A 20240-nucleotide genomic window follows, 5' to 3' on the forward strand; every position below is an offset into this window, starting at 1 on the left:
ATGTTGAAACAATCCTAACACAGCGCCTGCGCAGCACAAGCGTTTCAGCATTTCTTTGCTCATGCGTACCAAACGGAACCGCCCAATCCCGCCCCTTGACAGTGCTGCGCACGCGCGGAATATTCATTCATCTCTTGATACAGCAAGCCCAATGCGCGCTCTCGAGCTTGGCGGTCGAACTACGCACGCGCAAAATGCACTTTTATTCTTTCCCTTCCCCGCCTTGAGGGCCGCATGCGCAGAACCCTCCTCACCCCGCCCCGCCTTTTCCCTCACATTCAGCAGCTTTGATTTGCCTTTATCCCAGCGCAATAGTAGGGAAGAGCTGCGCATGCGTAATGTATCACCAGTCTCCCGTTTGCCTCCGCCTTGCTTTTTTTCCTTTCTTCCAACCCCCGCTTCGTTCTCTCGCGGTCGCTTGGCGAAGCAGCTGCGCGCGCGCAAAAACGTGTCCGCCTCTCGCCTCCCTCCCTCCCTTCTGTCAATCTCGGGCAATCCCCGAGTACGCACGCGCGAGGGGAAGGAACGCGAGATCCTCGACAAGAGACCTTTTTTGTCAGGGCGCGCGCGCACGTGCGCGACTGGGGCAGACACCGGAGCGCGCGGCGTGAGCCAGGATGACTAGGTGCGCTCGCGCCTTTGCGCAGGCGCAGCTGCCTGCCCCGCCTCGCGCTGCCCGCCCTCTCCTGTGTGGTGTGTGTGCGCGAAGAGAGAAGATGGCGGCGGCGGGGCCAGCAGCGTGAGGCGTTGAGGGAGACGCTGAGCTCGCTGCTGCCGCCGCCTCCCCCGCCGAGCGGGGACGGGGGCGCCATGGCCGTCCACGGCGCGCAGGTAAACGCCTCAAGCCGAGCCCGGAGGCCGCCACCTTTTATTCCCTTTCCCTGACTGAAGGGTTTCCCCTCCGCGCTGTGGCCCGGCCAGGCCTCGCCTCCTCCTCCTCCTCGGGGCAGGAGCACGCTGCGTGTGTGCCTGGCTTGGCAAGGGCTGGGCCTACCCGGCCGATTTCTGCAGGCTCATCGCGTCGTATGTGTGTGTGTCATGGCGAGCGAGCGGGTTGTGGCGGGAGGGCTTTCTCCCCGCTAAGCCACAGGGCGCCTCTCTCTCCTCTCTGTGCATGATGAAAAGGAGGGGCTGGTGGTTGTGCTGGTGGGGCGCGCGCGTGCTCGCGGAGGAGCACAGCCAGGCGAGGGGTTTAAAGGCAGCCACCCCATTGCACACTTTACTTGGAATTGAGCTAGAAAGAAGAAATTGCGGGTCTGTGTGGGGGGAAGAGATCTCTCTATTGACCTTAATGGAAGAGCACGCCTAAAATATTGTGCATGCGGGATTTTATACCCCTCCCGAGTTTCAAGCACACATGGGTAGGGGGTTTTCATCGATACATTAGTAAGGATAAATTTGCTTGAGCGGCTTTATTCGGAGAATAAAACCCATTGGTAGGACTTTCCATTTTGTTTTGTTTTAACTCGCAGTTTAAAGCGGGAGGAGGGGTTGTGCTGTTGCAGCTTTGCAGCTTGATTCTCTGAGCAGGTTAGGGAAACTGGCCAATATTCAGTCATGAGACTTTGCTCCTGGGTAAGAGTGCGCTGGTAGGAAACCCAACAGCGTGCTTTGAGGGAGCAAGTCTCCCTAGGTTCAGCCATAGGGATTTACCTATAGGTAAAGTGATAGAGGTTTATTCAAGAGTAAGCCTCTTAGAGTGCATAGGGTTGTTGCAGCTTTTCAGCCAGGCACCCCTTACTTTTGTTGTTGTTCAGGAGTAAGTTTCCCTGGTTTCAGGTATAGAAGAGTTTTACTGCTAATGTTGTTGGACTATAACTCCTATCTCCCTGATAACTGGCCATGCTAGCTGGGGCTGATTCCAGCTTGATCCCTGAGCAGGCTTATTATTATTAGGAAGTGAATTATACTACATTCATAATAGGACTTTGGTCCTAGATTAGTGTGCATGGGTTGTAACCTCAGTCTTTATACCTTTTTAAAGTGGGTGGGTAGATTAACTTTGGAGGTAAGAAATGAAATTTTGCCAGTGATGGAGGCAACAAGTGCAGAAGGTAGGGAAACACCGAAAGTAGGCATTGCTTTTTGTAGAGGAGGGGAGGGAATTGGAAAAAAAAGTGCCCACAGACTTGCATCCATTCATTCACTCTTTAGTTCTCACATGCTTAACTTGGAAGTTTTAGTCCTTGCTCACAGACTGCCAGACATGCAAGAGAGTTAAAAGTATTGGACAGGTGCTAATTGCCAGTAGTTTTATATTTGTTTGTTGCACTCTGGTAGTAGGTGAATACATGGGGTATACATAGGACACACAAGTAACTGGGAAGATTTCTTTTGCTCATAGAACTTGCATCTAAAGGTCATGTAATTGAAAAAAAACTTGTGTTGAGGCAGGATTTTCCACCTTCAGGCCTTCCTGAAAACATTACAAGACTGCAAAACAATCTGCAATCAGCTTCACTAAAGTAAAGTGGAGGATCTGGACACACTATGCTGGACACGGAAGGACAAGGACATTGTTTTAGTAAAATGAATTTGTATGACTTGCACAAAGCAGCTATGTCATGGACTATGGATGAAGGTGACTCACACCCTAGAGTATCCAGTAGTCTGACCTATATATAAAAAAATACCATCTTAATATGATGGATCATGTTGACCCCTGGGATTTCAAAGAAACAAGGTTATCTCTTCAAGAGAGAGGAAATGTTACTTAAATGCCAGTATAACTTGTTTTGTATCAAATTTCTAGATTTGGGATTCATCTGATGTCTTGGTTTGTAGATGGAGTAATACAAACCCCTTCCCATTCCCAAGTTATTTTCTAGGAGACCTTTGTTTTGGGTAAGGCAGTGGCAAATACTAAGTGCTGTTTTCACAGAGAAAATTGGAGGGGAGGTTAATATTGAACTTGAGGTACAATTGCAATGAATCTTTGTCTGGCTAGTTAGAAAATATAACTTGATACTTCAGGGGGGAAAAGAGACTGGATATGAGTCTTCAAACTGAGACACATGGTGGTATCTTCTACATCATAATCTGAATTCTGCTATGTATGATGCCTGATTGTTTCGCTCTGGAACTGTTACTACTTTGCTGTTTGGATCTAATGCTTGACTTTGGCTCTTTAATAAATTTGTAGAGGATCTTTGGTCAGTGCCTTGAGAAATATAGTAAATGACAAGCAAAACATGAGTGTAGGCATTTTGTGGTTGTATGTTACTGTTCTACTTGGTTTTCCCCTAGCTTTTTGTTCTCATCAAAGACTTCTGAAATAAAGTGCCGTTCCCCATTGTACTGTTCGGCTACTGACACCCAGAATGATTCAGTTCAGCCAGATCTCCAACTTGCTGCCTTCCATATGTTTTGAATTACAGCTTCCATCATCCCCAACCAGCATGGCCATATTGGCTGAGGCAGATGGGAGTTGGACTCCAAAACATTTGGAGGGCTTCAGTTCGGGAAGGCTGTTTTTGGTAGTGTGTCCCTGTCTGACATGGGATATATATACAGGTTTAGTATAAGTTTTATATCCACTAGCTATTACCGGGTTTCTTTAGTGTTACCTGTATGGTTGATCTTATTAATTGGCATCTCTAAACACAAATGACACCTATAGTCTGTATACATTCTTTCTGGCTAGTCTTTTGGGCATGGCTTAACTTCTACAGTGAAGGGCCATAGTTCAGTGGTAGAGCATCTGCTTTGTGTGCAGAAGGGCCTAAGATCAAACCCTGGCCTTTCCAGGGAAAATACTCTGTCTGAAATGTTGGAAAGCTGCTGTCAGCAGCTGTTGACAATATGCGCTAGATGGACCATGGGTGAACCAAAGGTTAGTTCTACTCAGAGCAAACCCATTGAATTTAATGGGTCTAAGTTAATCATGTCCATTAATTTCAAATATTTTACTCTTGGTTGGGTAGAACTAATATTGGAAACAACCTCAGTGGTTTCCGTTGGTATAAAGTAGCTTACTATGTTCCTGTAGGAAGTTGCTTTATAGAGCAGTCCAAACTGCATATCTGCCATGCTATACAGTGGTACCTCGGGTTAAGAACTTAATTCGTTCTGGAGGTCTGTTCTTAAACTGAAACTGTTCTTAACCTGAGGTACCACTTTAGCTAATGGGGGCTTCCCGCTGCCACCAAGCCACCGCCACACGATTTCTGTTCTCATCCTGAAGCAAAGTTTTTAACCCGAGGTACTATTTCTGGGTTAGTGGAGTCTGTAACCTGAAGCGTATGTAACCCGAGGTACCACTGTAGAGGGATTTGGATGAGCTTCAGCTAGTGAGTAACACTAAAGTGCTCCCGCCCAAGGGATGGACAGACAGAAGTTAGAGCAAACACCAAAATGGCCTGATCTGGCCTCCTTGCTGCACCAGTCTGAGAGCTGGTGTAACAGAGTCATTTTTCTTCCAGGCTGGCTGGCATGAAAGGCAGGGCTGTGGCTGCAGTGTTCCATTAAGTACCACTGCTTTGGGGCAGAAATTCAGATTGATTCATCTAGCTCAATATTGCCTGCACAGACTGGCAGTGGCCCTATTGATTGGGGATCCTTCTCAGGCTATCCAATGATGCCAGATTCAACCTGGGACCTTCTGCATTCAAAACAGCTGCTCTACCACTGAAGTGTGTAGATACACACTGTCCATATAGAGTCCATGTAACATTTAAGTGAAAGTAAAGAGTTTGGGCCATGGTTGGTGTGGCTATACCAGTATTTACACTGTCAACGGTTTGTTTGTTTGTTTGTTTGTGTTTGTTTTTAAAAGGCAGCACCCTTCAACCCTCCCCTTAGTATTGGTGTAGATCTGGCTGTGTGTGTCCCATAGACTGTTGCTTGATCTTTTAATCATGGTTAAGAGCCCCAGAGCTCTTGCAGGCATGTGTGGCCTCTCTTGCATATAAATTTGCCCTTTTCTTTTCGTTTTGGTGCTAGCTATGGTTGGTGTTATGACAGCATAATTTGGAGATTGTGCAACATTTTGCCTGTACTGATTGATAGTGGGAAAAGTTTATAGAGATGATATTAAACCTTTCAAAATACATAAAGAATGAGAGAAACATGCCTTAAAGTAGTCTCATTTAAAGTTTTGTTTTTTGTTTTTGCTAAACAGGATGTTCTGAACACCTGGAAGAAAGTGTGCATTTGCATTTTTAATAGTTAGATTAAAATGTGGTCATTGGATTCAAAATTCAGAACTTTCCACAAGGCTTTAATTTCTTCTGCAATAGAAGGTGTTGTAGTTGAAGCCATTATGTACATTATTTTAGTAATAAGCAATTAGACTTATTTAATGCCAGAGAAACCTTATGGACATGATTCTTTGTAGTTTGTATCTGCAGTGCAGTGGCTAGAGTGATTGTCCTGAAAGGTAGGATAGAAATCTTTTAATAAATAGAGTGTTGGATTTGATTAGAAGAAGCCAAGGTTCACATAAATGAACAACTGCAAAGATCAGTAGATGGCTTTAGACAAGATACAATCTCTCAGCCTAATCTGCTTCTCAGGGTTGTTGGGCATTGTGTGCAGTAATGTTTCTGTTTGTCATAGATTTGTTCCTGGTTATAAGAAGTCAATTAGGAGAAGCTGGTGACATGTTTGCATGTGGGTATAATGGTGTCCCAACTGACTCATGAACACGCTGCTCTTTGCCACTTCAAGGACTGACCAATTAGTAATAGTGATCACTTATATTGGTTTTTGGAAGTTTAAAATTATTATCTCAGTACTTGGTAAAATAAAGCAGCTTCTAGTTTGTGTACATGGATGAATAGCTGCAGCAGTCTAATACAGGAATCCCCCCACTTATGCGCGATCAACTCATGTGCGACAATGTATACATGTGGCACTGGGAAATAAAAATTTCAAATAAATAATTCAGTTCAAACCTGAAATGGTGGGAGAGAGCTGGAAAGTTTTTGTGGCTCATGAGAAGACTCTCCCCAGAGCCTGAAGAGGATGCCAGTAAGCCAAAAGTCCAGAAAGAAAGTTTTAAGAAGCTATTAAAAGAAAAGGAGTCCAAGGGTTCCAAAATGGTGTTCATGAGCTCTCACTGCTTCCATGTTATCCTGGTCAACAGCTGTTGGGCAGGAAGCAGTATTGCAGCAGGCTCTCCACTTACGCACATTTCACTTCTGCGTGTGGTGCCCGGAAGACAACCCTTTCATAAGTAGTGAGTCGCCTGTATTTGGAATTAAGGACAATGATAGCAGTGGCACAATAGACTGTAGTGTAGTAACAGGCAAGTGGTAAAAGTCAGGTCTGCAGTCTCTGACAATGGTTCTGTAAACTAGACCAGTATTACTACTATTCCCTGTATATCAGATGGGGGTGGAATTGAATTTGAGAGCTAGTGGTTTGCAAAAGACTTCCTAGCAAATTTATATCAGAGATGATATTTATGTAAGTTATAGGCTGCGGGTGTAGCCAACACAATGCTTTCTTGATGTTGGAGGGTGTCTGATCAGCACTGGCCAACATAGATAGTATACAGGGATGGATGGCCATTGTATAGCAACATCTAGATGGCATCACATTGATTATGCTTGCTATGCATTTCTTAAGTTGTCCAGGTGCAGGTCCTGCAACCATGTTGAAATTACAAAATGATAATTGCTGTAAATTGATTTCCACCTATAACCTATCAGCTGTTCACTTGCAACATCTCTTTAAATACTGCATTAGGTAAGATTGATCCCACTGAAGTAAGTGGCAAATGTTCTTTTAATTGTTTGATCTTCAGGCTTGGCTAACTTCAATTTGTTAGTTTAGAGTCTTTGATTTCAGTGCGGATTCTTCGGCTTAAAATTTCCTTAACAGACTCATTCTCAAACTACTAAGTGTACACCTTAACTTTTCTTGCTTGAATAACTTTGATAAAATAGATCACATTTTTTAAAAAGTAGTCTGCAGGCTTCACTCATTTATCTTAGTATAGCTTCTCTCTGATATTCAGGATTTTTCATTCTTCATACTTATTAGGCAAATATGCCTGAACCTGAAGTCTGTTAATTCCCTTGTTATGCATATTCAAGGTTCTTGTTCCATTGTGATTATTCTAGTCATTGTATAGCACAGATATGTGGGTTTTTAAGGTGTTACAGTAGTACAATTAATTTTAAAAAGCAAAATATTAACATGAGCATTTCTGGAACTAAATGAAAACACTCATCATTTGTTAAGAGTATGCTGTTCTGTATATAGTAATTTTTCTATATTTTAAGGCTAGGGGGCACCAAGTAGACACTGCTAGGAAGGCTACTGATTTTCTTGGAGTTTAGACCAGTATTCCTGAAAATGGGGCCCCTCACCCTTTTAGAGTGTTTAGAAACTTTGGCGGGGGAGGGGAGACAATTCCAGCCACTCTAGCATTTTTGCAGTAGCATACAAATGACAGGAGAGCAGTGGCTGTCAGAAATCTACATAGAAATTTGTTTCGGAGTTCAGTATGCAAAAGCAAAGCAGTTAAATCCTAACATTTGGATTTAGGATAACATATACCTACCTAGCAAATAAGTTAGCAAAAGTGGAAAGGCAAGATACATGTTTAATAAATAACCTACCCGCTCAAAACATTTTGGTAAGTCAAATAAACAACCATCATTTTATAAAATGTAGTCTTACAGTTGACAAAAAATTATGTCCTTGCTGTTACCCAGTGTAGATGTGTGTTCAAGCTTGTGCATTCTGATTGTAAATGTGTACTTGGAAATATGTACCTCTAGTTTCAGTGAAACTTAACTCCCACATAGTTGTATTAGGATTGCAGCCAAAGTTGAAAGGCCATAGTATGCCCTCAAGTATACCTTTACCTGTAGCATCTGTCCAGAAGCCTTGGCTTCTGCATACTAGCACATCAAGTCTTGTTATGGAAAATGGCTAGGCAACAACAAAAACCACCCCAGCTTGACTTTATCTTCTTGCTTCTGGCAGTACTTTGGTTGCAGTAGCTTTCAGGGGCTAAATCACTTGATGTTGAAATACTATTGCTAACTTCATTGGAGTAGTGGGCTTGCAGCAGAATGAAATAACAGGCTGGACTTGATCACTTTAGAGTATATGGGGAGATGCAGTTTTGGAATACTCCCCTATGAGTATCCTGCAGATGGAAAACTGGAACTTTAGCGGGAAGAGTCAAACCTCTTTGCTTGCTGGAGTGGTTTCCTGTTTTCTGGGAATTAAATGTTAAGGAAGATTTCAGTAATGTGATTCTGTATCTGCAGCCTTTAGGGGTGCAGCCCATTCTACCACCATATTCTGTTGCATATACAGACCAGCCCTCAGATTCTGCTGCCTTGATTCTAGAACAGAGTTTAAATATCTCTGCCTCATCAAGGCAAACATGCCATTGCTCTAGGTTTATTATAGTAACATAGCTGTCCAAGGTTTCAAAGATCTTTCTTTACACCAAGAAAACTTCTATACTGTGATATTGCGTATTTCATTATATGCAAAATACATTGGATAAGCAATCTTTTGTTGCTGTTGTTTAAAACATGCTTTCTACTTGGAATTACGTTTAGATGGGCAGTATTGTACAAATTGTGGTAGCCATGAAAGCTGTTGTGAAATTACTGGAATGACATAAGAGAAGAGAGATACTTTCTGCCTGTTTTGTTCTGTGCAAATCAATTGGGTAGAATAATTTTAGCTCTTCAGCATTATAGGTGTAAAATTTCTGGGAATTTTGAATCCTCACTGGAGGATACAATTTTTTTTTACCCTGAGGGATTTGGGGAGAAAGGGATTTTTTATAATGGAAGAAAAATCATTTTGAAAGCTTTCAAGCTAAACTTTGTTTAGCATTTATCTGGTATATTAAAAATATAGTTTATTCAGACAAGCTGCTGAACTGTAAGGAGTCTATCTTCTCTTACGGTTTTGCAAGTTTATGAAGAGCAGGAAAACCCCCAATAAAGATGAGCCATCAACATAATAATTAAACAAACTATTATTTATTCTTAAAATTATTATGTGGCCTCCAGTCCTACATAGTGTCAAGCACTAATTTGTTTATAAAAAGAGTCAAGAAAAAGGGTAGGGGAAACAAAACTCACTAAATGAAATGTATTCAGTTGCTTTTTCTTCATATTTATCATGGACTTCTAAGAATTGAAAGTTTACCCAGATGGAAACACATGTCTACCCTTTCCCATGTCAGTTTATTTCTTAATTTGGTATACAGTATTTCCAAACATATACCAGTTTCTTTCACGTGCTTCAGAATATGGAGGAATCTGAAGTAGGTAAGTAGCAAGAACTGGAGGCTTTGTTGTGCAAAGGCTTTGCCACCTTGTTGCAAGAGGGATATGTTTGGCAGGATCCCAGACTACATTTCTTGGCCAAATACCTGAAGAAGTTTTGTACTTTGCAATATTTGAAAGTACCTTTCCAGCATCAGGTCCTAAGTGTGCTGCTTTTTTTGTAATCCATTCAAATGTGGAAGTAGTGATACCATCACAGGATTTTTAAAATGTATTATTATTATTATTATTTCAATTTCTATACTGCTTAATATATTTGTGAAATATCTCTTAAGCAGTGTACTGGAAACTGAAACAACAACAGAGAACTTTAGCAAAATTACACAGTTACATGTAAAAATGATACATTGATTCACCCAGGGTCAAAAAACTCAGCTCACCCACAAAAGTTTCACAATGAGAAAAGATCTTGGAAACAGCGGACCCTAATCTTTCTTTCTGGACTTGCTTTTTATGGGCAGGCTTAAGGTGGATGGCACCTCTTCAAGCTGCACACAGCTGTGTCCCATTCAGCTGCACTCTCCGCACCCAGTTCCTGGTACAGCAGGTTTATTGAGTTTCCCAGGGGGTCCAAAGGATGGGTAGAGGGGCCCCATTCACTCAAAACTCTTCCTTCACCCTCTGTCCTCTCCTCTTCTAGCATTTTTACTGTCCCACAGCAGGACGTGCTTTTTATGGGCAGACACCAAGGGTGGTACTTCCTCAGGCTTCCCACAGCTGTGTCTTATTCACCTTCTGTCGTCTCCTCCTCCTCCGCCTCCTCCTTCATCTTCTTAGATACTGACTGGCTGCTGTTACATATGCATGCATCACACCCAAGATCGTCTCCAAAGTCACTTGCATTTCTCCTTTGAATTTTGGGTCCAACGTATTTGCAGCAGCATGAATTGGATGGCAACAAAATTATGTTGTTCTGTACTTTCAGCCCTTTGAGGCTTAGCAACAAGGAAAAAATAGGTCTACTTTGGCTTCCCCCCTCCCAAAAAGCTCAACAACTTACGCTTGCCCCTGTTAAAAATGCTGAACAACTTCAGGTTCCCCTCCCCAAAATGGTTAGATCACTACCAGTCCCCGCCCCCCCCGGGAGTAGATCGCAGTCTCTTGGGAGTTGGATGTCCCTGCTTTAGAATAAAGATGGGGGGGGACCCTCCCGGGCCTTCATGGCTCTGTACCTGCTAACTTAAGTTGATTCTAATTCTTCTCTGAATCTTTGTGTCAGCCATATTTTAGAATTCCCATTTAACATTTTTGCATGTACAGAATGTGCTTTCTTTCTGCAAATTGCCATATTGCAAGAACTCTTCCACATGAACCTAATAATATAGGCAACCTACACAGTTCGGTTTCAGTTTACTGCCATAAACATTCTACATGCTGTTGTCTCCTTTGTACAGGTCTGTTTGTAGTAGAACTTGCTGGCCTTGAGCCACTGGATTATAGTCATTTGTCAGTTTAATGCTGCTTCAGCAAAGTAGATATTGAGTTTGAAAGAACTGCATTGCTAGAGCTGCAGTTTTTTCTCCCTGTTCAGTTGAAATGCTTTATATATAACCATTTAACATACCACTCAGGATTAAGGAACTTTGTGTAGAACAATGGTGCTTCATGGCAGGAGAGCTTCTAGCAATTCTAAAACATGGTTATAATTGAGACTAGAAATTCCTGCTTTTCCTGTGCATTATTCATGTTCTTCAAAAGAAGCAGCTTGTGAAAAGTGTGTACTGTGTAGTGGTAGTAAACTTTAGTGTACAGTGTCTAGTAGTAAATGTGCACATTGCTTTGGCTCTGTGGAAACTTCCAGGGAAGGCTTATTTGTGACTGCAGTTCTCTCTTTGGGAAAGGTGGGACTAATATATAGAAACATTTTTCTGAAGTGACTTCTCTGTGTGTCATAGGCTTACTGTCTGTTTTGTACATTGCACATATTAAATTGTGGGGCATTTTTGCCAAGGTGAAGTCAGAAAGGCCCTTGCAAATGCACATCAGGAACTGTTAGTTCACTGGTGAGACGATAAGAAGCTTATTAGGTCACTCAGTATCTGATTAAGTTGAAGGTGGCCTGTGTTTGATCAAGATAGAACAAGAGTTGAGTGTTGTATTGGAAAAGTTAACATGGCCAGTAGTATTGAGAGTTCTTCAGATGCCATAACTAGATAGTTTGTCAAAGAGTACCACATGTAGGAGTGTGTTTTTGAAAATAAGTGCAGGAATGTCTTGGACACAACCCACTGGGATTTCTCTTCACACTGTAGCGCTTTGTTACATCACACTGCTGTTTTAAATTTGCTAATTTGGCTTGACACTTTTTTTAGCTCATAATTATTTGGTAGAAAGCCTTTATTATGCCCCAGAAACCACTAATCTCTCTACCCTTTCCCTCAATAATTGTCAAATAGGTAAAATGTGTTTTTGACTTGTTGTTCTGGTAGTGGCTGCCACAAACCCTCCTCATCAACCTTGAGAGTTCCCTAGCAGGATTTGCAGGTTTTGGAATGCAGATGCTATCTGAGTATGGAGTAAAGTTTCATTGGACAAGTAGACTACTCCCTGCCTTTTTTCCACCCTCAAATCATCCTGTCACACTGAGACAGTAGACACAGCTTTTGAGACTATTGCATTATACATGTATTCTGTTTGTGATTGGAAGAGCTACTTTCACACCCTAGATTGGATGGTGATGTGGTAGTCGGGGTGGTAATCTCAGAGTGTCTCTCTCTGTTTGTATGTGACTGATTTAAGTGTCAAATCAAACTTTTCATAATAACTTTTAGGATTTGAAATGTAAATAGTTTAAAAATGTCTTCAGGTGTCCATGCTATCATAGTTTCTCTAGAATTAGACCAAAATTCATAGGTGCATGTCGGAGTGGAAAGGGCTAGTCTGGCTACTGCCTAGCTTCTCATGTTAGTCTCGGCATTCTGGGTTCTGAACAAGAAGACTGGGCTTCTGGAGAGAGAAATTGGCTGGGTATGCATATGTACTTGAATACAGAGGTGGTAAATTAGACTGCAGGTGGAAAATAATGTTGCTAAATATTTCCTCATGTAAAAAAACGAAAAGAGAAAAGAAAAGAAACTTCATACTAAATGGAAAACTAGCATGTTGGGAGAAAAGGCTCCAGTCCAGTGCTGTGCTAATTTTGCTACTTGTAGAAAAATAAGGGGTCACTACTAATTGGTACCCTCTTGCATTCTGAAGGGTTTCAGTCAATTTTTCTACTTCAGTAGTCAACCACTTAATTCTCTTGAATGGTCTCATTCAGAATAGGGCATTATTGAAGGTGGCGAAATGAGAAAGGTAGTGTTTAGTTGGGACTGTCAGTGCCAGGGGAAGGTTGTGATGATATACAAGGTAAGCTTGGCTAGAATATGAAATTGCTGCATTAACTTTAGATTAGCTGTGGTTGGTTGGTATATCCTTTGTCTCACAGCATATTTTCATGGCACCAACTATCATCTCTGAATGAGGTGAAGCACTTGACTGTTGGGGCATCCAGCAAAAAATTAACTCACTGGAATGAGTGTGTTTTAGTTTGTGGTGTGGTCACAGTGCTTTGGTCCTGAATAAACAAGTGGTTTGCCAGCAGCAGCACCAAGGAGGCAACAACCAAAGCAATATCCAGGGCTAGTCCAAGTTCAGGGTCCAGACTAGCAGAGTTCACAACAAGGTTTAGATGAGAGGCAAGGTCAGAGCACTTCAAGGTCTGGTTTGACACAGGGTACAGAACTGCTACATAGAATGTATCTAGTCCCTTCTCTCCAGAGGTTTCCTTAAGAGGAAAATCTTATGCTTAAGGAGCTTTTACTCCTGAGGAGTCCTTGCCTGCAATCAGACACTTTTCCAGATGGACTAGGCTTCCACCTGGCATTTAAGGCACTGTCTTTCCCTTGGGCTTCAGACTATTCAGTCTCAGCTTCATCTCAGAGTCCTGGCTTTTTGCTACCCGGTGCAGACTGACCTGGGGCCTGGTGTAAGAACAAGGCCTCCTGGGTCTCCTCTGATGAGGGTACATAACACAAGTGTCTGTTGAGTTGGCATTGCATCTCTATTTTGAATCTCTTTTTGAGAAGTTCATGGATACACTTGTCACAGACCTGAGATGATAATGCTTCATTTGACAACTTTCTTGGTGGCTGTAGTATATCAGGCACTTCACGTATTGATTTAAGCCTCTGAGAGAAAAATGTGGTGGGAACAAGTTTTATTTGTGTAACAGCATTTTAAGCTGCATGACTGCATTTCATTCTTTGCATGACTTCATCTAAAATGTTTCTAACAAGTTATCATTCAGTATGTTTTTGTGCAAGCAGCTATTTTTACTTTGGTGTGAAATTGTGTCTGTTGAATTGTTTCATTGAAATGAGTGTTACTTCTTGATTAGTGTTGAGAAATCCACTGAAATATGAGAAAGGATTCCAGTGTACTTCAGTTGTGGCTTACTTTGAGGTGTTACATAGTTGATATCAAGCAGCTGCTTAGATGGTCCTTAACAGATTAACAAAACTTTAACCATGTTCCAAAAGCAGTTTTCACTTCAGGGCTATAGCCGAAGCAGAATTGGTATTAGAGGCTGCAGCATCATTGCCATTAAAATTGTCACATTTCGTTTTTGAGCTTTTAAAATCATAAGAGCAGTATCCCTTGACGTATTTCCAGTAGCAGAAAGATTTTTGTTTGCACAACAAAATGTCCCCTTCCCCTCCATGCCCCGCCATCTGCTCCAGAGAGTTGCGGGAATCCCCAACATAGATTTTTTTGGGGGGAAGCATGATAATAAGTTACGTTGTTCAGCTAAAAGTCCCTTGTAGTAACTAAACTACTTCGCAGGATACTGCCCAGAGCTCCTACTACAGTATACATTGGTGTTTCCAGGACCCTTCATATATGTTCACACCATTAGTGGCATATCTCCATCTGCTTGTTAGAAGCTCCATTTGTAAAATTGCTTGAATGGAATCCCCAGACTGCAGTTTTTCTCCACTGATTGAAAAAGTGAAGATGCTTGAATGCCAGGATGGCGCCTAACATCTCTACCATCTGGAGGTGCATGCCTAGGGTTCATTGGATTTGGACTGTTTTTCACATGATAATACCCCATCCTGTATAATTCTGTCAGTTATATTTTATCTACAAAATCAGAATGAATTTCAGGAACCAAAATGCTTTTTCTGTGCAGGAGCAGTCACCATTGAGAAAAAGAGGTGGGAAATAGGCCAGTATCTATATGGTCTATCCATGCATCAAGTGACTTTTCTTTTTTTAGTTCTCAAAGGTCTTAACCTAGCTCAAGGTTGTCATCTGAACTATCCACATGTTTAACTGAGAATCAATCACAGTCAGTCCATCATTTGAAAAATAAGACTTTAGAGCCGTCTTGCCCCAAAATGTCAACTAGACATTCCGTTTTGGCAACTGCAACCTTCATTTAAGGAGCCATTTGGTGCCTAGCTTATATATCTTGTGTTTCTAACACTAATTACATATGTAACCTTTACAATAGCTGTACACAAGACATGGGTGTTTAAGCAAAAGCATAAGCATAATTGGTTTAATCTTTCAAAATTTAAATGCTGGGGCCTTCAGTTAACCAGCTACTTGCAGTTTTAGAAGTTGTGGTTGGCTAATTGTCAGCTTCTTGTATAAATTAGAGGTCACACAAATTTCCAATGAAGAGATTTCTCAGGATTCTTTTTGACAAAGGCCATTGAAATTTCCAGCAAACATATGCACAACAGCCAAGTTGTGTTGCCATGATCAACTTCAGTTAATCTAATTAAATACAATATGTTTTACTTTTTAGTACATCTTTGGGGAATTCAGCCCCGATGAATTTAATCAGTTCTTTGTGACTCCTCGTTGCTCTGTTGAGGTAAGAACTATTTTAAATTTATTTACCTGTACAGTCATACCTCTTGTTATGTTTGCTTCATGATACGTTTTTTCATGTTGCGTCCTGCGGTACCAGAAAGGGTTCCTTCTGGGTTTCGCCACTCACGCATGCGCAGACGCACAAAATGACGCCATCCACATGCGCAGAAGCGGCAAATCGCGACCCACGCAGACGCGGGTTGCGTTCCTTTCTGGTTGCGAACGGGGCTCCGGAACGGATCCCGTTCTCAACCAGAGGTACCACTGTATGTGTGAAATGTTGAAATCTATTGTATGTTGAAAGCATAGAAGAAAGTTAGTTTAGTATAGATCAGTGAGTACCCTATAATACTGCCACACGGTTTTGCTTCACTTCAAATTTTGAATGTTGTTACAGTTGTCAATAGCATATCAGTCCACCCCCACCCCACCCCATAAATCCAATGTGTTTATTTTATCAGTCAGCCTGGTAAAAGACTGCTGTGTATATCAAATTGTAAAGAAGCAACTGTTAATTAAAGGGCACACTAAATGACTAAACAACAACATGCCAACTTAAATGTCAATAATCATTAAGGGCACAGGAGAATATGTGTACAAGAGAGGAAGGGTGGTTGGTGGTGGGTTCAGATTGTTCCATTCAATGCCGACATAAGTTATCTTTGGTGAAATCTTCTTTCCCCACCACCAGTGCAACCATTTGTTTTATTTTCTGTACAGCTTCCACCCTACAATGAAACCATTTCATGTGGCCTTAAGTCCACAGGAGAGCTCCATGATGGTAAGAAGCCATTCCTTCTTCACAACTGTTTCCCCAATCCTTTTGAAGTCCAATGTGTTGCAGGTTCGTTTCTTCTGTTCAGCTTTGGGGGTTTGGGTTAGTTTGCTACTTAAATGTACTAACCCAGTTAAACTTATAGCAATCCATATTTTATGGTTTCTTTAGCTAACAGTAAACCCTCACTCCCAACTGATGGATTTGAAAAAGTTCTTTTAAAAGAATCCAGTGGTTTTGAGGCCTTGTTGGATCAGTGCTGATAGTTGTTGATTATTAGGGACTTGTAAATGTTAAAACTTCAGCACTTCTCAATATTGAAATCTGTTTTTCTTCAAGAAAGAGAATGACTTGGACAGGGCTGGAAAAGTAAGCATGACTGATCACTGATCTGTTGAGACATGAATGTATATTGCCTGTACTGAAAGTTTCATTAGATGAAGTTTCTTCTTGGGCACAATTCAGACTTCGTACTGGTTTTAATCTTTACAGGGTAGTCTTATGTATTACTTGGAAGCAAGTGCTACTGGGTTCAATAGGGGTTACTCCCAGAAGAGTGTAAATGAGAGGGCAGCCTTAAATCCCTAAATGTTTTAGTCCCATATAGACCAGCCCAGTTATTAAGATAATCATTAGTGGCCTAGGTGTCACCACCTGCTAAGGGGGTTTGTTTGGGGATGGTACTTCAACTTGGTACCCATTGTTTCCCAAATTTGACATCTTTTAGGGACCAAATTAAAGCATTATATTTTCCTAGGGTTTCAGCAGTTTTTAACATTGGCCTTCAGCTTCTTTTAAAGCAACTGCTGCTGCTTTGATTACTGATTGTTTTTACTGTAATATGTATGTTAGCCACCCTTAGAGTAGTTATTGAAAATATTTTCACCCTTCATTTCAGAATTTTTTTTGCCATTTTTTGGATGCTGGTATCAGATGTTTACGTTGCTTAGTTGCAGTGACCTTTGAAATTCCTTGTCTTAGAGATGGGACTATGATAGTTTTGCAGAATGTGTTTTTGTTTTTCTTGGTCAAAGTCACAAAATTCTACTCTTAGTGCCAGCCATGTGAAATATAGAGCCTTGAACATCCTATTGTTGAAAATCTTTTGACATTCCAATCTATGCTGACATAGTATTGGAAAAATAATTAAGCTATTTGCATATTTTCAGTCTGCACAATTTATATTTGATTAGGAATGTTTTTAACATTTATGATGAAAAGGAATAACTTGAGGTGAAGACAAGTGATTGCAAACCTATCTTGTATCTGCCCCCACTTCCCAAGAAAAAAAGCACCACTTTAATAGAAGTTTATTTTTCTCTCCTAGGGGAAGAGTATCAGAGAATTGAATTTGGTGTTAATGAGGTTATTGAGGCAGATTCATCTGTGCTGAATAACAATGACTACAGTATTTCAAGTACTCTGAATCCTCAGGCACCGGAATTCATTCTTGGTTGTGCACCTTCCCAGAAGACGCCTAGTGATATACTCAACGAAGCCAACTATAACTCCATAGACTGTCAGTTCACTGATTCTTCTCTCGCTTTGGATAGCAGTTCTAATGCTGAAAATGATAGTTTACCTGGGAGCCTTGGGCAAAGGGAACGCAAAAAGAAGAAAAAAAGACCCCCTGGATATTACAGTTACTTGGAAGATGTTAGTGATGGCATTGTTCCTGCCGAGGCTTTGGTAAACGGGCATGCAAGTTCATCAGGACTTAATAGCATAAGCACAGAGGATGTAGACCTTACAGGCGACGCGCCATCGGTCACTCCAAGGACTTGTAACAGCCCTGAAAATTCTGTGGACTTCACTAGCGAAGCTGTGTCTGATGATTCGGTTTCTAGTGCTCTAGATGCTACAAGGACTGCAGGGCAGCCTGAAGTATGCAGTGTTACTAATTTGGAACAGTCTTGTGTCTCCTCCGAAACTGGGAGGGACAGCCCATTAAGGACAGCTGTTGTACAGCCATATGCTGGTACTGATACTACTGAAAACCTTGGTGTTACAAATGGACAAACACTTGAATCCTCTAGTGAGGGCACAGCTGCCAATGGGGTAGACTTGCATCCTGTGGAAAGCACCGACTCAGACCAAACTAAGCCTGAGGATGCTTTGCCTACTACTGAGGCAACCACCCCTGTTTCAGGAGCCGTTTCTGTTAATCAGCCTGCAAAATCATGGGCAAGCCTCTTTCACAATTCCAAACCTTCTGTTTCCATGCCTATGGCTTATGTTGAGACTAAGTATACCCCTCCTGCCACATCTCCTGTGGTCCCTGAGAAACAGGTTGAAGTCAAAGAGGGGCCTGTTCCAGTTTCTGAGGATCCTGTAGCCATAAGGATTGCAGGTATCATTAATGTGCTTCAAGCTTGAGCTACAAAGAGTGTAGGAAGGTTTGAAGGAGTGGAAAGTTTGAGTGAACCTAAATGTCCTAATGCTTTAGTAGCACAATAGTAAGAAAATGATTAACTCTGTGTTAGAGTGACACCTCTTGTTTAGTGTAATGGCTTCTAGCTTTTTGTTAATGTAGTATCTGGTTAAACACACAACTGTGGATTGGTGCTTACTTCCTTTTCAGTGTACAAGTAACAGTGAACTCTTGATTTGATGTGCACACACACAAAAGGATGAGTTTGTTTAGGCTGGAGCAATTTTGTTCTCTCTTCTAGAGCTAACCTTTCGCTGCTGCTGTGAGAGCCTATGTGTGTGACTCAGTTTGGAAAGTTTTGCCAGCTCAGCACTGAGAGCTTGCTATGTTAGGGGGTCTTTGTTCTTTTTAATAACTCTTTCCACCCAGGACCTCTTTTGGGAGGGCTGAACACTGCTCGTTTATTGCTAGGGAATATTTGAATACAACTACTCGCCTTCACTCATACATTTATCTGTCTCACCACAAATAAAAACACACATTTTACTGGCCCATGGCAGCCTTTGAGCCACCAGACTAACACTGACTTTGAATGTATAAGCAGTCTTAACAGTGGCCACTAGGACTTAGCCTGTGATCTGTTCTGTGAGTGCCACATTGCTTTGTAATATCTGATACATAGCCAGAATATGCAAGCACACGTAGCTTGACATTCTGCTCATTGTACACAATGTGAAAGTATTCTTTAAAACTGACAAATACCCTGTAACATGATAACGGGGCACAGAATGGTGCTGAAAGTTGCTGATTCTTCAGAAACGTATAACTGTATCATCTGCATGCATTCAAAGCACAAGCGACCACTGACATGTGTGCCGTTTTCAACCCCAGAAGGGGGCGGAGTGGGGCTGTGGGGCTACACGTAGTGCCGTGGAATGGCACACAAATGGGGAGTTGCCTGAAATCAGAGTTGCATCCCCATAGGCAACTAGATTGCATGAAGAGTTAACTTGTGCTGCAGACAGAACTTTTTAATATATAATACAGAAAAATAATACTCTTGACTATAGAAAGGCTTGTATAACTTCTTGGTCTTGATATAATTTCTTTATATTGCTTTATTTCTAAATATATATATTTTTTCTTTACTAGCAAGCCATTTTCTGCATGTCTAATCCCCCAGAGTGGTGGTTCTTGTCACATTTGATTTCAAGTCTAGGTTTATTAATCTCTTTGACCTAAATTTTAATAGAAACATTCAAAAGTGTAAATGCATGCAACATTGTTGGATGGTGTGCTTATAATGATTTACTTCATACAAGTTAGCAATATGTTCATTTTTAAAAGATCACCAGTGTTTATTTGGTTTGACTTTTTTAAAAAAACAATCACTAGTGTTTATTTGACTTTTCATTAAATAGTAGTAACCTCATCAGTAGCATTATTCTACCTGGGTTATTAGAACCTTTGGTGGTGGTGGGAACAAGACCTATCTATATATAATGGCAATAAAAGTGTAATATGTGGCATTAAAAAAATTATAAGCTTGTTGGGGTGGCTCCATTCTATTTAGTCATTGGTGTTTGTATCTGCAAAGAAAAAGTATCTTGCAAGAAATAACTTGTTTCTGTAGCAGAGCATTTTATGAAGAGTTCCTGTTGCTAGTGTTGATTACATAAACAGGGTTGTTTGCATGTCAATCAGGATCTAGCTCTTAGAACTTTATGCTGCCATGTAAGCCCAGCCCTGCTTAAGTTCCTAATGCAGATGAGGTCAAGCACTTCAGAACAGGCTTAGAGTAATACTGTCTACTGCTTCATTTTACACCCTGGTCTTCTCTTGTAATGCACTTAATGCTTGTTGCTGTAACAGCAAATGAGATGTTTTTGCACGTCCCTTGATTGTATATGAGATTAGAATTCAAAAATGGATGTTGCAAGAAGCTTTATACAGAGTA

General features: G+C 41.3%; 1 protein-coding gene across 2 annotated transcripts in view; it reads left to right on the forward strand.

Annotated features, from left to right (window-relative positions):
• The first annotated feature begins 294 nt into the window (after window positions 1-294).
• The window catches only part of USP10 (ubiquitin specific peptidase 10), a 33458-nt gene continuing 13512 nt past the window's right edge, over window positions 295-20240 (forward strand). The window contains exons 1-4 of one of the 2 annotated variants that reach the window (XM_083626245.1): window positions 295-831; window positions 15070-15138; window positions 15858-15981; window positions 17240-18262. In XM_083626245.1, coding sequence (XP_083482371.1) covers window positions 811-831; window positions 15070-15138; window positions 15858-15981; window positions 17240-18262 — 1237 coding nt within the window. In that variant the 5' untranslated portion in view covers window positions 295-810. The remainder of the gene's footprint in view (window positions 832-15069; window positions 15139-15857; window positions 15982-17239; window positions 18263-20240) is intronic. The other variant, XM_083626246.1, reaches the window with a different exon arrangement.

Source organism: Podarcis filfolensis (genome assembly GCF_964270895.1).
Source record: "Podarcis filfolensis genome assembly, chromosome: 8".
Taxonomy (NCBI): domain Eukaryota; kingdom Metazoa; phylum Chordata; class Lepidosauria; order Squamata; family Lacertidae; genus Podarcis; species Podarcis filfolensis.